The sequence below is a fragment of the Protobothrops mucrosquamatus genome, unplaced genomic scaffold, assembly GCF_001527695.2.
Source record: "Protobothrops mucrosquamatus isolate PMUCROS unplaced genomic scaffold, P.Mucros_1.0 scaffold1534, whole genome shotgun sequence".
Classification (NCBI taxonomy): domain Eukaryota; kingdom Metazoa; phylum Chordata; class Lepidosauria; order Squamata; family Viperidae; genus Protobothrops; species Protobothrops mucrosquamatus.
The window spans coordinates 481,332-499,636 of NW_015387705.1; the positions used below are offsets into that span (position 1 = coordinate 481,332).

The 18,305-nt window shown below is 40.2% G+C and overlaps 1 protein-coding gene across 1 annotated transcript in view; it reads right to left on the bottom strand.

Annotated features, from left to right (window-relative positions):
• The window catches only part of MCTP2 (multiple C2 and transmembrane domain containing 2), a 90,417-nt gene that overhangs the window by 24,956 nt on the left and 47,156 nt on the right, over positions 1–18,305 (bottom strand). The window contains exons 12-17 of the mRNA XM_015822362.1: positions 18,002–18,095; positions 17,716–17,818; positions 16,188–16,290; positions 7,892–7,993; positions 6,690–6,764; positions 5,632–5,751 (exon numbers count right to left, since the gene is read on the bottom strand). Of these exons, the coding sequence (XP_015677848.1) occupies positions 5,632–5,751; positions 6,690–6,764; positions 7,892–7,993; positions 16,188–16,290; positions 17,716–17,818; positions 18,002–18,095 (597 nt within the window). The remainder of the gene's footprint in view (positions 1–5,631; positions 5,752–6,689; positions 6,765–7,891; positions 7,994–16,187; positions 16,291–17,715; positions 17,819–18,001; positions 18,096–18,305) is intronic.

Sequence of the window (18,305 nt, forward strand, 5' to 3'; positions counted from 1 at the left end):
AAGAAGAAGAAGAAGAAGAAGAAGAAGAAGAAGAAGAAGAAGAAGAAGAAGAAGAAGAAGAAGAAGAAGAAGAAGAAGAAGAAGAAGAAGAAGAAGAAGAAGAAGAAGAAGAAGAAGAAGAAGAAGAAGAAGAAGAAGAAGAAGAAGAAGAAGAAGAAGAAGAAGAAGAAGAAGAAGAAGAAGAAGAAGAAGAAAGAACAACATAAAGGCCAGTTCCCTGGAACAAATCAAGGATTCTTCTGCTCTTCGTGGGACCTTGTGAGTTGGTCTCACTGTTCCAGCTTGCCTTTGAAGCTTAAGCCAAAACACTGTGCAAAGATAAACCCAATGATTAAACTGATGACTTTTTCTGAGCTTCAATAATTTACATTCTCATTTCCGGGCCTATCCTTTTTGCTAGAATAACATGGTCCAGACGGCCAAGCTTTCAAAATGCCTATCAATAACCCCCTTGAAATGAAAAAAATAAATTAGAATATTGTTACTTCACACCTGCTTAGCAAGGAAAGGAAAGGAAACACAGTTGGAAAAAGGAGAAACTTCTGAGGTCATGTTACTTTGCCCCCCTTAGGGGAGATAAATCTCTCCATTTCAATTTCTATGAAATTTCTCCTTGTTCCGAATGTGTTAATTTCAGCTCCTCGCTTTCCCTTTTTTCCTAGAAACTGTCAAACTCGGTTCATCACATTCAGGGTTGAAAGTTAAACCAGAATAGTTGCACTCCTTTTTTTCCAAACATATGCACGCTTCTTTGCAATTTTGTTTAACGTGTTCAGTTAAGCAAGAAAAAGCGAATTCCTCTAATTTCACATTTTGGAACCAGCCTGCAAACTAAAAGTGAGAATTCTGAACAGTCCAGTTGGGGATGATGGGAGCTGTAATCCAGTGCTCCTGAACTGCAAAGCAAAAGAGAGAGAGAGAGAGAGAGAGAGAGAGAGAGAGAGAGAGAGAGAGAGAGAGAGAGAGAGAACTAGCTGGACTCAAAAGATATTGAAATATTGCTTGATAAATTGGTAAAATTACGTCTTACCACACTGCTCCCAAATCAGGTTTGCCTGTAACGTATTTTCCGTAAGCGTCTCCTTTCCCCACAAGTGGCTAATATGATAATGAAACACTTTGGCAGAATTTGGATCTTTTTGGGATAGGATGACAATTAGCACCACCAAGCAGCATTCGTTTTGTAATGCCTTTTTGGCCTAAAGAAATGCCTGGTGTTATTTTAAAAAGTTTTTTTTTTTTTTTTTTTGAAAGAAAGCATATACAGAATACAGGCAGTCCTTGATTTATAGCAGTGACCGTTCAAAGTTACCATGGCACTGAAATTGAGTTATGACCGTTTTTCACACTTCCGACTGTTGCAGCGTCCCCAGGGTCACGTGATCAAAATTCGGACGCTTGGCAACTGACTCGTATTTATGACGGCTGCAGCGTCCTGGGATCACGTGATCCCCTTTTGCGACCTTCTCATGAGCAAAGTCAACGGGGAACCTGGATTCATTTAACTAACTTATCAACTGCAGTGATTCACTTAACAACTGTGGCAAGAAAAGTCGTCAAATGGGGCAAAACTCACTTAACAAACATTTGACTTAATAACAGAAATTTGGGGCTCAATGGAGCTGTAGATACTCCATTGCTGGAGATTTTCAAGAAAAGATTTTACAAACATTTGTTGAAGATGGTATGCAGATGCCAGCCTTGAGCAAGGGGTTGGACTAGAAGATCTCCAAGTCCCTTCCAGTCCTATGATGCTATGATTGTCCTTTCTGTATTCAGATGTTTATCTTATTTATGCTGCCTGGCCTGCTTTCTTGCTTAATGCTACTGTAATCCCTCCAGTATTCTATGCTGGGATTCTTCTTCCACCCCCCCACCCCACATCAATTTTCAGCAGGACGGGAAACTGATGAAGTTGGGTTAAGATGTTGCATCTGCAATATTTAAAGTAGAAAGAAAGAATGATGTAACTGCCACCAGGATTGAGGAATTGCGGAATTAAGAGGTTTTTCTAACTTTTAGGTCATTAATACTTGCCAAGTCCTCGGCTAGCAGATATCACAAAAGCACAAGAAGTTAACTCCTAATGAGTTTATGCTGTTCCAACCTTCTGATCTTCTATTTACTTCCACGACATTCAACCAACAGGAATCGTTCCTTATGTATCCACAAAGTAGGTGACCTCTCAGCCTGCTAGAATCTGGATCACTTTTAGAAAATTGAAGGATGGGGAGGCGAAATTACGTTTTGTGTCCTTGGCACGGCACTCAAAGCTCTGTGGATATTCCACTCCAACATCATTTCATGGTTATTTTCTATGAATTGTAGCCAGAAGGTAACATTTTGATGTTTAAGTTTTCTAATGCATTAGACTCTTATTTTCCTCAGAACAGACTCGGCTGGAGAAAATTACAGGAAAAGAAGGGAGAATTAGCACTCTCTGTTGTCTTGATAAGAATATATGTGTGCAGGGGAATTCCACGTCTTCCTGTCCTCTCCTTTGACTCCAAACTTCCTGCATTTTTAATAAAAGCAATAACAACCGCGATGAAAATATCCCACCTTTATTTTTGTACAGTTAAGGTGGCTCCTGCCTCTTATTTTCCCCATAACAACTCAGTGAAGTGGGCTGGGCTAAAATAATACAAATAATAATACTAACAACCATTTGGAATAAGCGAGATGAGCAAGGGATGGGATAAGCCAGATGAAAGGAAGGTAAAAGGAAGGGTGAGGGAGACCAAAGGAAGTTTCTAGCATTCTTGATTGTACATTGCCACCTACAGGAATTTCTCTCTCTCTTTTTGGGAAATAGGAGATTTAATCTGCTGCTCTTGATCTAACTATCTTCTTTCACAAGGCCTCACGTAGGGAATTCCAGGTGGGAGATGTCTAACATCCCACCGGATTCAGAACTGAGCACTCTGCATCTCCCAGTTTGTAGGCTAAGACAAATGAAATGTTCAAGCATTTCAATGGACTTTACATCACCAAACTGAGGGAGCATGAAAGGGAAGGCATACAAGATCGCCCAAAGCAACAGCAAATTCACAGGGAAAATAAAGCTTATCACCTTAGGGAACTATCTGCAGCTCAGGGGATGATGGTATAAGGACCACTACATGCAAGCTCCCCTTGACTGTCTGGGAAGGCTGCAAATGGTGATCAAATGACCCCGGGATACTGCAACCATTAAAAATACCTGCTAGTTGGCAAAGCGCTTGAATTTTGATCATGTGAGTGTAGAGATGCAGCGGCGGTCATAATTACATTTTTCAGCGCTGCTGTGGCTTCAGGCACGGAACAAATGGCTGTAAATTCAGGGCTACCTGTAGCATTAAGATGCAAGAACCTAAGAAGAATCCTGAAGTGGATCAGGCCCAGGCCCCATCTGAAACTTCAAACAAGTCTGGAGATGTTTCATTAGACATAAAACCAGTGGTGGGATTCAGCCAGTTCATACCACTTTGACAGAACCAGTAGCTAATTTTTTGTTGCCCAGGCCCAGAATGGACTTCCAGAAGCAGCATCCACACAGAGAACCAGTTGTTCACATATTTGAATCCCACCACTGGATAAAACCACTCTTGGAATCCGGCATCCAGTTTTGGTCCCCACAATATAAAAAAGATGTAGGGACCCTAGAAAGAGTGCAGAGAAGAGCAATGAAGATGATTAGGGGACTGGAGGCTAAAACATATGAAGAACGGTTGAGGGAACTGGGTTTGTCTAGTTTAATGAAAAGAAGGTAGGGGTGAGATGGTAGCAGTGTTCCAATATCTCAGGGGCTGCCCCAAAGAAGAGGGAGTCAAGCTATTCTCCAAAGCACCTGAAGGCAGGAGAAGAAGCAACGGATGGAAACTAATCAAGGAGAAAAGCAACCTAGAACTAAGGAGAAATTTCCTCACAGTTAGAACTTGGTTAATTTCCCTCAGATTACTTAATTGCGTTAAGAAAAACTGTAATTTCATTAAATGACATAATTACCATTAATTCACTACGAACTCTTGATAGAAGGGATAATTATTTCAGGGGAGGGGGGGAAATCAAGCAGAATGAAGCACAATTCCTCACAACAGCCATTCAATGTTTAAAACCAACCTTTATGTTATGCAATGGTAGATACTGGCTCTGTAACACAGGCTTAAACTTCCTAGGATGAGATCCTCCAGACATTGCAAAAATGTGTTGTTTTTTTTAAGTCATCAGTAAGATTGGTCTTAAAAAGGCAGCTTGAAAGTTTATATTTGCATATCACTTATATTATATGCACTGATCATGTTACCTAGTTTGGCAATGAAACGTCTGCAAGAAAGCTCAGAGTCCTCCTCTCTTCCTGTCTGCACACCCCACCGCCTTCTAATACTGATAATGTTATCTAGTGTGGCAATGAAACGTCTGCAAGAAAACAACCAAGCTCAGAGAGCACCAAGGACTCCATAGTCCTCTTCCTCTTCCTGACTGCACACCCCACTGCCTTCTAATACTGATGATGTTACCTAGTGTGGCAATGAAATGTCTGCAAGAAAACAACCAAGCTCAGAGAGCACCAAGGACTCCATCGTCCTGTTCCTCTTCCTGTCTGCACACTCCACTGCCTTCTAACACTGATGATGTTACCTAGTGTGGCAATGAAACGTCTGCAAGAAAGCAACCAACTCAGAGAGCGCCAAGAACCCCATGGTTTATACAAGCTGTCCTCAATTTACAACCATTCGTTCTCTTCTTAAAAACTTCCAGTGTTGCAGCATTCACAACTTCTGGAGGCAGGTTGTTCCACTGATTAATTGTTCTAACTGTCATGAAATAAAAAGAGAGATTTGATACAATTGCTTTCTCTCATCAGCCAGTTATTGCCTGCCCGGACAAGATCATTTAATTAGAAATGCTTGCCAACCTGCTATAAACACAGCGTGGATTTGAACACTTTTTAATCATCTTTTTCTGCAAATCGCTTCCTATTCCTTTTCAAGCTTCTAAATATTTTTTCCCCCCCTACTTTAAGCTTTGAAAACTCATGGGGGAAAAAACTGCTTCGGAACGGAAAGTTCTCCAGGTGTTCGCCTCTCCTGACACTTTGTCTTAGAAGCTCTAAAATCTTCCAGCGGGCATATTTTTTTGAAAGAAAATAATATTAAATACACCATTCTTTATTTCTTTTTAAAAGTTGAACTTATACAGTTTGCTGTATTTTCAATGCAATGAATCTAACTCCTTCCCTCCCCATGCCAGGAAAAGAATTTCTAAAATAATTTTCATTTCTGGGATTGTTTTCAGGAAGCAATAAATTATTCATTTAGCAAGGAGAAGTATTTTTTGGGCTAAAAAGTGGGACGTGTGGGCACACAGATACACACATGCAAACGTATTTGGGCATAACCCCAAATCATAACATGGTTTGGGCTTTTTTGGGGGGGGGAGGAGAGAATTCAGTTTCCTCCCCAGATCAAAGGACAGAAATATTTTCAGGTCCATCCTTCTTCAGGTTTTTGCATCATATTATAGATCTTCTATCAAGACATATATTACCCCTCCCTCCTCCAACAGCAGCAGTTCAGTAGTTATCTAATTACAAAGGCCTCTTCAAAAAACGCACACATTTAATTAGGTGTGTGAATTAATCCCACTCACCACAAAAGCTATCAAGCTTCTTAGGGGAGATTCCCACTGAAAGCAGCTTCGAAGGAACTGTATCGTGTTCCAGATTGCCATGGAGATTCTTTTCACCCGGTCCACGTTTCTTGATAAAATCTGGACAGCCGAAGGAAAGAAAATAAGGGAGAGGATGAACAGGGGAAAATGAGGTTTTAGGACAGACTGGACAACAACAACAAAAACCCTGCCAAACAGAGCATCGTATTCATATTTGTTGTGTCTATGTACACAAATGACTTTTTACAAGTTTAAGTTATTTTTATTGTTATATGGGTGGTGTTATACCAGGCTTGGAACACACTGACAATTCTCTTTGCTCTACAATGCATCATTCTTAAAAAGCTAGAAAGCAATATGATGGGGGGGGGTGAAATGTTTAATTGAAACAAGGGTTTTTCCCAATTAAAGAACCCAATGAATTCTTACATTCAACCCCGAATCTAACATTCCAATTCCGCATAAGCTTCTACAGGGATGGGCAAGTGACATCATGTAGGTCCAGATGTTGCCATGGCAATAGTGCAAATGATGTGATTTGGGTGATATCATAGCTCATATAACATCCTCTAATACCTATGGAGATTCTCAATCGTGCAGATCACAGTTGTCCCAAAGACGCTTTTTCCAAAAGGCAACTGATTTTCTTGGGGTTTTTTTTTCCTCGAAAACGTTTTGCTTCTCATCTAAGAAGCTTCTTCAGTTCTTCTTCAGTTCAGAACTGAAAAAAGCATCTTGGATTAGAAGCAAAATGTTTTCAAGGAAAAAAAAAAACCCAAGGAAGTCCAGTTGCGTTTTGGAAAAGCATCTTTGGGACATTCTCTGATATCCGTGTGGTTTTTAATAGAGAACAATATTTCTAAGTCATCTCCTTGTACTATGTGTTCAGCATCTAATAGCGTGTAACAATTATCTTGAGAACTTTAATCTCTTTCATCTTGTAGCACAGGCAGATGTGGCACTTTCCAGAGAATGAACAAACAGGATTATGGAATTCTGGGGTCAACAGGATTTCATCTAGCAGCTCCAAGACATACCTTCTTGGAAAACTTGCGGTTGTCTTCCACAAATCTCCTCTCACGTGGAAAAAAGGTTCTAAGGCTTGCTCTTATCTGAAATAAAGCAGCAACAGCTACACAACATCAGTATTCAGAGTTCCATTTAGCATTCATTTAGAATACAGAGAGGAGCAACAAAGATGATCAGGGGACTGGAGGCTAAAACATATAAGGAACGGTTGCTGGAATTGGGTATGTCTAGTTTAACGAAAAGAAGGACAAGGGGGGACATGATAGCAGTGTTCCAATATCTCAGGGGCTGCCCCAAAGAAGAGGGAGTCAAGCTATTCCCCAAAGCGCCTGAAGGCAGGACAAGAAGCAACGGGTGGAAACTAACCAAGGAGAGAAGCAACTTGGAACTAAGGAGAAACTTCCTGACAGTGAGAACAATTAACCAGTGGAACTCCTTGCCTCCAGAAGTGGTGAATGCTCCAACACTGGAAGTTTTTAAGAAGAGACTGGACAGCCATTTGTCTGAAATGGTATAGTGTTTCCTGCCTGAGCAGGGGGTTGGACTAGATGACCTCCAAGGTCCCTTCCAACTCTGTTATTTTAGTTTCTAGTTTCCATTCAAGCTTCAGTCCACAACAGTGACAAACGTACACCAGGATATGTTTTCTTAATATTCCTTTTATTTAAATAGTCCACTCCAATTGAAACCTTCCTTTTTAAGCTTTTCTTCAGTCTTGGAGAAAAGGTCACCCAGAAATATGTCCACATTCATAACGAGATAATTCAAGATGAACCCTAGTTTATGAAATGGGCTGCAGCAGGTCTACGGCTTATGTAAACCCAATTCTGATCTCTCCCAGCAATGAAGCCACAATCAAGAGAGAGAAATGTTGATTTCTACTTTTTAGGAACCCATTTATTTATTTCAATTTATTGATCATCCAACTCCAATGGACTATACAGTGGAATTGTATGTCTCATCTCTAAACCACAGTTAACCTTTACAATAGTTTGCTGAAACAAGTCAGTTTCAAAAGTGATGGGTTCATGTACTATTGAAAGACACAATTCAACCACTCAGACAGTCTCTAGAGCACTGCCATCCCCAAAACTGACAACCACCATTCTTTGCTGGCTGAGAGTTATGGACTTTGACATCCCATTTCTAGGGTGCCAAGGTGGGGAAGGCTTATCATACATCCCTTCTCCTCTAAAGACCATAGACTTACAGGATTAAACAGGACTTCTATCTCCAAGTGGACCATGCCTTTTGATGGAAGTTCCAAATCTTTATTCTTTAGCACATAGCAACTTTGTTGTCCGTTTTTAATCTGTAAGTAACAAATAAAGAAAAAAAATGTCAATATATAAGCTCAATGAAGAGAGCAGAACAGAGCAAGAAAGATGATTAGGGAAGCGGAAGCTAAAACATATGAAGAACAGTTGCGGTAATTGAGTATATCTAGTTTAATGAAAAGGACCAGGAGTGACATGACAGCAATGTTCCAATATTTGAGGGGCTGCCACAAAGAAGAGGGGGTCAACTTATTTTCCAAAGCACCAAAAAGTAAGACAAGAAACAACGGAGGGAAACGAAGCAAGGAGAGAACCAACCTAGAAATAAGGAGAAATTTTCTGACGCTGAGAACAATTAATCAGTGGAACAACTTGCCTTGACCGTTTTTCACACTTACGACCGTTTTAGCATATCCATGGTCACATGATCCAAATTCAGATGCTTGGCAACTGGCATGTACATGTGATCCCCTTTTGCAACCTCCTGACAAGCAAAGTCAATAGGGAAGCCGGATTCACTTAATAACCAAGTTACTTATTAACTTATCAACTGCAACTTATCACTTAGCAACAGAAATTTTGGGCTCAACTGTAAGTCCAGGGCTACCTGTCATCCCCAAAGCACATCAGCTACCACAAATCCAGGAGCCTTCATTTCCACACACACACACACACACAGACAGACACACACCCCATGATTATCCCCAAGTATGTTGAAGCTACAGAATCATAACTGGAAAAAATACTCACACATACTCAGAGAAACACAATAAACACAAATAACAAAAACAAATGGATTCCTATAAATAGTTTGGTGGTGCCTAGAATATAGAATATATTTCCCAGACTCTAATTTGTTTGTTGGCTTCTGTTGTGCTAAATGAGAGGGGTTTTTTTTTAAAAAAAACAACAATTTCGAACCATTTGGCTCATCAGGAAAGGTGGCTTTGGCTTTTAAAAAAATACGGGAGGAAAATATACATTATACACGGTACAATAAGGATTGATTACACATTTGGTTTCTTCCTCTGTCTCGCTCCCCTCCCAACTCCGGGCCCTGCTTTTAGGATGGGAAATAACTCGATTCAAAATAATGTAACATGAAAGCTGTCACAGAATGGGGGGGGGGAGGAGAATTATCTTTGGCAGAACAAAATACCCAAAGATGATTTCGAAATTGCAGCTGCATTTTAAGATGCTTTCACAAAAGCCTTGTTAAGATTTAAGAAAGGAGGATCGCTATATTCAATAGCACACAGTCCGTGTGTCATGACAACCCGAGTTTATACAGTTCCATGAAAGCTAAAAAACGATGTGGGTAATTCAGTTCATTATCAAGGAAGGTATGTTTTCATTTATTTATTCATTCATTCACTCATTCATTCATTCATTCATTCATTCATTCATTCATTCTATAGCCAGTCGTCTCAATCTGGGCAGCTCACATTTCAAATTGTCTGTAACTATCTATGAATCTATCTATGTATCTATGTATGTATCTATCCATCCATCTATCATCTCTCTCTCTCTCTCTCTCTCTCTCTCTCTCTCTCTCTCTCTCTCTCTCTCTCTCTCTCTCTCTCTCTCTCTCTGTCTATCATCTATGTATCTATCCATCCATCTATTATCTATATCTCTATATCTCTCTATCTATTTCTCTATCTATCATATATCTATCTATCATATACCTATCCTTCTATCTACAGTATATATCTATATATATTTGAAGTATTTATAATATATATGTGTGTGTGTGTGTGTATAACAAATGCTTCAAATATATAAAATTTATTACAAATTATACACACACACACAATTAAAATGACTGAAAACTTTTTAAAATAATAAAAACACTAAAAACATCCGGATAGTAGTACACATAGTAGCAGGAGACCAGAACTCATTTTGTGACGGTTTGAAGTTACAAAACGTCACTGAAAAATGAGACCTATGACCGTTTTTCACACTTACGACTATTGTAGCATCTCCATCGTCACGTGATCAAGAGATGCAGAAAATTAAGACCTAGTGCCTCTTTTGGAGGCAAAAAAAATATAAGACCGGGTCTTAATTTCGGGGAAACACCTGAATATCTGGAAAAATCTAATTTTCTTCATGTAAAGACTTCCAAACGGAATATGTAAATGAAGATTCGATCAACCAGGTCAAAAGCATCTAAAAAGGTTAATAAATCATGGCGACTGGACCAAAGTTTATTCCAAACTGAACAAACTCTTATCCTCTAAACCAGGCTGGCTCAGGAATTCTGGGAGTTGAAGTCCACGAGTCATCAAAGAGCCAAGGTTGCCTACCCCTGGTCTAAACAGTCCTGCGGAATATCAGACTTCCGGGCTAGACTTTCTCCAGCCTAATGGATAGATTTGCTCAGCCATTTGTGTGAAACATGCCAGGTGAAATGAATGTGTGTGAATGCAGCACTACTAAGGACTACTAATGCTAAATCTATTAAGCATCAACCCTACTGACCGCTGGAGAATTTTAATGAAACGGGAAAACGTTGGACTTCAGATACAGAACAGGGCACTAAGGAGACGGAGCTCTTAAAGGGAAATGGCATTGCTCTCCTCTTCAAGAAAAACGACTTGGCAACTTTCCTCCCTTTTTACACACACACACACACAAACACACACCCCAACCCACGCAAGCATTTATTTACAGAAGCACATCTGGCTTCAACGCAGATGCAGCCTTTTGTGGTTGAAAGCATGGCACACAACGGGTTTTTTCCACCGCAGGGTGAGATAGGCGGGGAATTAACAGCTGCAAGGAATCATGGACCATTCTCATATCTGAGCAGAAATCCATCATTTGGCCAACCCAGGAAATTGCTGTCCAAATGTTGTGTACAAGTTCTCTCCTCCCTGCCCTACCACGTTCTGGTGCTGCTTCCCGCCCCCCATGATTTCCTTCTGTGAGTTATCAGCCACAAGGAAATCTTTATGATGGCTAATGGAGATATCGCAGAAGAGTGAGTCAGTTTTTGAATTTTCCAAATTACTTCCTTCAACGTTAAGTAAAACAGAAGGGGGTAGAGAAAGAGGAGAGAGATGTAATGTGCTCTTGAGAAAGAACTCAAAAAATTAGCATTCGCTTGCGGATTCAGTGTGGATTCCAGGATTGGTCAAGTCGTTCTAGGCTTACCAGTTTAGAAAAAAAAAAAACTTTATTCAATGGTGCTCGGCCTCAGCAAATTATGGCATTATAATCGTAACTAAATTTCTACTTGCTAGGCACAAGGCAGTTTTTCACTTTGAATTAAGCTTACTGGGTCAAAGAGATACAAAAAAGTAATATCAAGTCTCTCGTGTTTTGAAAATATGTCATCCAACTGGCAACTGTTCAGCTTTCTCTTTTAGTCTAGTAATTGCTGCTATGGTAGCACAATCTCTACCCTTTCCTTTCCTTCCTCTCTCTTTCAATCTCTCCTTCCTTCCTTCCTTCCTTCCTTCCTTCCTTCCTTCCTTCCTTCCTTCCTTCCTTTTATGCTCATAAGTGATATGAAGCTCTGTCATATAATGATGCAATTATATTATTTCCATATTGCATCCAGATAATCTGATTTAGTTACGTATGGACACTTAAAAAAAAACTAAGTCCATTCAGAATGAGGGGCTCTGCTTAACACACTGATATTGTCATCAGATTAGATGTATGGTGGACAAAGCATGAGATTCACAAAAAAACCAACCTGCAAGCTACTTTTGGTGCCTTTATTTATTGGATTATTTATCTCCAACATAAAGAAAACCACCAAAGCATTTCACCACCTTCTCACTCTTTATAATCCAAAAGTAAACTTCAATCCTTTCTTTTCACAAACCACTTTTTTCCCAATCCGGCTCCAAATGCAATAGAAGAACAAACTCAGATATGGTAGGACTGCCTTTAACTACGTGTGCTTAAAAAAAAATCTACGGAATGCAGTCCTCTAAAACATCTGGATCTACGCTGTAGCTCTCAGCTCCATCCCGGCAACGCAAGGAAATCCTTTTTCTCCCTCTTGTTTCCACAACCATTTGAGCACATTGTTCACTGGGGATGTGCAAAACACACCGATTCCAGATCGTTCTGCCCGCAGATTGGTGAGTTTTGCACATTGCTAGTGTTTGCTTCATTTGCTAGGACCCACCAAAGCACAAATAAAGGAAGATGAGAATTGGAGCTAGTCTCAGGCAACCATCTGGCCACCCTTGAAATATTAATTTATTTACTTATTGTATTCCTAACCCATCCACTATCCAGATTTCTCAGAGCAGATTACAAAGTGACTAGAATCATCAAAAGATTTGGAAAACGTCTGAAAAAAAAGGGAAAGATAAAAAGATTAAAGCAATGAAATCAATGCAAAACAATCAATGGCCCAAGAAGGAGAATAAGCTGAAGTCTAATGTTTCAGTGTAAAAAAAGAAAAAAGAAGAAGTCCAATCTTTTACCGTTTATACACTAGTGTGATTCTCCTCCTCCAATATTCAAGCATAGAACAGGAACTAAACATTAAGTTCAGTTCAACTATTAAAATTGCCTAAGAAGGAGAGGAGTGTTTTAGTTTAGCGCTAGGAAGAGAGCTTATTTTTAATCTGTCTTTTCGACTTACTATAATTCTGTGTTTTGTTTTGTTTTTTAAATTATGTTAGCCACCTGGAGTATCCCGTAGAGTAGAAAAGCATCTATAAAGTAAGCAAAGTAATGCAGATTGTCCTCAACTTCCGAATGTAATGGGTATCAGAATTTCAGTTGCTAAGCAACGTGGTTCTTAAGCAAGACACACGAATTCTGCAAACTTTTTGGGTGCCGTCATTAAGCGAATCGCACAATAGTAAAGAAGATCCAGTCTGCCATTTTGCTAAGCACCTAAATTTTGATAACAATCGGGGGGGGAGGAGATGCTGCAATAGTCACAACTATGAGGACAAGTTGTGTGTCACTTTTTTCCAGTGCCGTCCTAACTTTCTAGAATTGCAAAACGAATGGTCATAAGTAAAAGACTGCCTGCAATTAAATAAACGCCATCCTGAATTATGCATTCAGGCCCTAGTTCTCTAGTCACCACTAGGTTCCCTGGAGAGGTTCATCAAGCAAAAGGTATTCCTTGAGGTAATCTAGCCTCAAGCTCTTTTGGGTTTTAGCAGAGGGATAGAATGAAGATCACATGAATTATTAGCATCACTTTACAGCGTTATTAGCAAGACCATACTTAGAATACTGCATCCAGTTTTGGTCACCACATTATTAAAAAAAAGAGACTCTGGAAAGAGTGCAGAAAAGGGCAGCAAAGAGAGTTAGAGGACTGGAGACTAAAACATATGAAGAACAGTTGCAGGAATTGGGTATGTTGAGTCCCAGGGCATGACACTATAGCAACATCCAATATTTGAGGGGTTGCCACAAAGAAGAGGGGTCAATCTATTTTCCAAAGCACCAGAAGGCAAGACAAGAAACAACGGATGGAAACTAATCAAGGAGAGAAACAACCTAGAAGTAAGGAGAAATTTATTAATGGTGAGAGCAATCAACCAGTGGAACAGCTTGCCTTCAGAAGTTGTGGGTGCTCCATCACTGGAGGCTTTTAAGAAGAGACTGGACAGCCATTTGTCTGAAATGGTATGGGTTCTCCTGCTTGCGCAGGTGGCTGGACCGGAAGACCTCCAAGGTCCCTTCCAGTTCTATTCTATTCCAAGAGACTGGACAGCCATTTGTCTGAAATGGTATAGCGTCTCCTACTTGAGCAGAAGGCTGGACTAGAAGACCTCCAAGGTCCCTTCCAACTGTTATTCTGTTAAACCAAGTCTTTCAACGGAGCCCTAGAAACACCCCGCAGTATTATTTGTTCTTAACACATCGGCTACGCAAGAGAGAGAATTAACATTCTCCTTCACTTTCTCCACATACAGCCACATGGACGTCTCCCTCCCTCTCACAGCCCCTTTTTGGGGGAAAATGTGAGTGGCTCTTGACAAACGTCTATAAAATCAAGAGGAAAGGGGAGGAAATTGAGATCTAACATATCCCTGTCAAACTCACACAGCCGGCTGCCTCACACACAAGCCATTTGGCAAACACGAGCTCTCCAGGAGACCAGCTGCTCACGCTGTTCCCGTCCAGCAGCATCAGGGATATGAGGATTTGGGGAGAAATTAACAGAGTCATCAAAAATTGAATAAAAGATGTTAAGGAGTTGTTCCTTCCCTGTAAACATCAAACGGTTCGGCGCACGACGCGAGCTTTGATAATCGTTCCAAAAGGGAAAAAAAAGGGAAAAAAAAGTCAAGCAAACATTGGAGAGCTCCAGATACGAAAAAACAGGATCAAAAAGAGCATTATATCTATATGTGCTTTAAAAAAAAAAAAAAAATTAAACCAAGATATTTTGGGAAAGGATTGGCCAGCCTTGAAGAACACAATCTGAAGCATCCGGTATTCATGGCTGGGGTGTGTGTGTGTGTGTGTAATGCCTCAGCAAGTTTTTAGACGTATAAAGCACCTCCAAATGTATCTTTAGAGGCAGCTGCTTCTGACAATAGTAAGATTTGAACAGCATTTACCTGCTAGTGCTATGGGATATCTCCTAATTTTAAAAAGTATGAGTTACTCTTCAAAAGAAATCCGCGCAGCCTGCCTTAAAAACTGTTTCAAAGGACAGTCTAAAGGAAAAGAAGTGGAACTGGGGAACAGCAGCTGAAAATACAGATGTGCAAAGAGTAATAAGTTTGAAGTGGCTCAAAGGTCAAAAGGAGCCTTGCCGTAAAGCTTTGAAAGGGAGTTCTCTCCAATTAAAAATAGAAAGTTTTAAAGCTATGCTAAAAGCTAGGGAAGTTGAGAAAAGAAACCGTAACTTTCCTTCAGACCACCTTGGGCAGCTGCTGATATGGTTTAATGAAAGAGGAGGACTTGATAAAGCTCAGAAGTAGCCTTAAATAGAAAATGGAAGAAGAAATTGCCAACTCTGGTTTATTATCAGTGTGCCTTCAAACAGGCTCTTTGGTGTCTGGAAGCTGAGCCAGGACAATTGGAGTTTATTATTTTTTTGTTGGTTTGAAACATTTTGCTGCTGCGTATCCAAGTTGCTTCTTAGAACATAGAACAACGTAGTTGGAAGGGACCTTGGGGGTCCTCTAGAACTAAGGAAAAATTTCCTTTCTTTATTGTTTAGTTTTATTCATTTATAACATAAAATGTCAAAATGCCAAAGCAAATAGTAGGGGACAACAGCAGAGAAAGGGAAAACAAAAAAAAGGTGTGAAGGAAGGGAGGGGAAGAAACAAAAGGCATTCCCACTCTGTCTGTTGCAGTAAAATCAGATATTAAAATCAAATCTCAACTTAGTCTAATCGGTAAAACCATAATATCTTTTTTTCCACCTCAAGCACAAAGGAGACATTTCCTAACAGTGAAAACCATTAACCAGTAGAAAGGCTTGCCTTTAGAAGTTGTGGATGCTCCATCAATGGAGGTTTTTAAGAAGAGACTGGACAGCCACCTGTCTGAGATGGTATAGAGTCTCCTGCTTGAGCAGGGGGTTGGACTAGAAGACCTCCAAAGACCCTTCCAACTCTGTTATTCTGTATTCTGTGTTCTTCACTGGGATAGTACTCTAGAACAGCTTTGCAGCTGTATTAAACGATGCAACCATGAGAAGGACAATAGGGTTCTAAGATGCAATCACAGAAAGCAAACATCCCATCCAAAACCTAACCAAGAAGCCCAAATGGCCCAGATTTGACCCACAGAACACAATGCATTCGAACTGCCCCCAGTTCCCTCGAAATGCTACATCTGCTCTTAATCTAAACTTGACAACAAATACTGAAAGTGCCTGGAAAACAAGCTCTACTAATTAAGGCTTACTCAAAGTACCCAGGAGAAAAAGAGCGTGCATGTTTGCATGCCCGTTCACACACCCAACAGTGAAGTAGGCAAGAGAGTAAATGAACAAGATACAGAAATGTTTCTTTCTAAAGGAAATCCGGCTGCTTAGTGACTGAATCAAACCAGTGCCGGTACTCCTGTCTTCCTTGTACACACAGAGAAGATGATTGAAAGCGAACCCTAAGTGCAACGTACAGAATTATCGCACTGCCGACATCAAGACAAGGCTATTTTTCTTTCTGTCCACATGTCTGCAGGAGGATAAGAATGCAGCCCTGTCCCATGGAGGCCATTAAGGCTGAGCTGAAGCAGGGAGCCAAAGGAGAGAGAAAAATAACTTACAGACAGTAAAGGGATGGCAACTTTTCCAAGAAAGTCAGGAGGTTTATCTCCATCTTCGTCAAACACCATGACTTCCAGGACCTCGTGAATGTCTTTAACAGGGCTGGAAAAGAGAGGGGCAGAATTAGGAATTTACGTTCGTTCTGTCTGCCACCAGAAACAACCTAAGGATATGCATTTGGCAATTAAACTGCCATCGCTTTGAGGTGTTAAACTTGTACGTAGAGTAGATGCAATTACTCTACATACCAGTTTAACACCTCAAATTGCATCCCCCCCTCCTTCCCACAGATCCAATCAAATCAGTTTTATTTCTGCAAATCACAGGAATGAAGGCAACCTGGGAGATCATCGAGCGACTCATCTCCCGGATCGCCGTTAAATCTGCAACACAAACTTTCACTCCAGCAAGGTCTCCCAAACTTGTTCTGCCTGTTAGGACTATAACGTTGCCTTTCAGATATGTTAGGGCTATAATCCCCTTGCCAAGGGAGGGGTGAACTCTGAAAATCATAATCCCAACATGTGTGGAAGATAATTTTACAGAAAGCTGTGTTACCATAAACCCTGTGGTCATCGACCCAATACTGGGTTTAGTGCTTTAAATGAAGCCGTCCATTTTACTTCAGATGATCTGCGCCACTCCCACGTTCCTAGTGTCCTATGAGTTCCACCACTGCTTACAGCCTCTCTACTTTTGGGGTTCATGCTGTTCCTTGCAAACCTTCTCCTCTGAGTCTTCTTTCAAGAGGGCCGCTTACTATTCAACTAAATACTTGTAATTCTTCCCAATAACCTGAGCATTCTTTTTTCCAACATTTCTTCCAAGAGATACAAGCCTGCACTTGCCATAGATCATGGAATCAATGAGTTGGAAGAATGGCCATTTAGCCATCAAGTTCTGCCTCTTCTCAGTGGACCATGTTGTCCTCTGAAAGAAAATTCTAACAGCAAATAGCCAACAGGTCACTGAGAATGCACTACCTCTCTAGAGGATTCTACAACCTTCTCTGCTAAAAGGTTTCCCTAACTGCCTTACTAATTGCTCACACTTATATTATCTGGGTTCGACGTTGAGTGTGCAAAGAAGCATCTTGAAGTAATTAACCCAGTTTAGTTTAAGAATAATTAAGAATAAAACTATTAAGATGATAAACATAACAAATTCTAGACCGATAAAGGAGAATTTTTGTGTAGCTGAGGATTGAAATGAGGGGTCTATGCTGCTCTCTGAGCTTAGTGGTTTTCTAGCAGACATTTCGTTACCCAAACTAGGTAACACCATACCTAGTTTAAATATGATATAAAGCATTGCCTTTGGTTTTAAAGTGCAGAAACTCTACAGAAGGCATGTCCTAGGCTCAATAATGCAATTTGGTATGTTTGGTTTATACTTTGAAAGTACCTACACGTCCCCCACTTCCTTTCCCAAAATTGGTTCCTACTAGGTGGGCTACCTCTCTTGGCAAGTCTTACAAATATTCCGGGCATCCCTAGTATCGGGTGTTTTTGTTGCAAATCCACTTACAAAGTAAAGACCTGATTCCATTCTGGGTTGAGGTTTTTGTAAACGGTGTAACTCTGAAGTCTGCTGTTCCCTAATTCCAGGACACAGAAAGGATCACTTTTGCCTACAGAAACAAACCAAAACAAACCAGAATGATTTGATCAAGGAAAAGAAGCTTGCCAATATTCTGCTTAACTTCTTGACAGACTCCCCTCTTTGTTTCAGACCCTCCTTTATGAAATTGCATTTATGTGAGATTCGAGTCACGCTGAACAAAGTGAAAGAAAAAAAAACCCCGAATATATACCTGAAAAATCTGCAGCTAACAGATCAACAGCTTTTAAAAGTTTGACTTGTAAAAAACCAATATCCTTCACATTTTGGAAAGAGTTCCTTAAGCTCTGAAAAGAAAATCATTGTTAGAAAAATAATGTTCTCCACAATTTTTATTTGACATTTCATGTGTCAGTTTTTAAGACCACATTTTTCTCAAGTCCAAATAACCAGTTAACTAAATAGGCCTCATGTTCAGTTCTTCTGGTTCTCTTTTACTTTTTTGTAACACACTAGTTGCCTAAATAAGAAACTGTCTGATTTCCTACTAGCACATA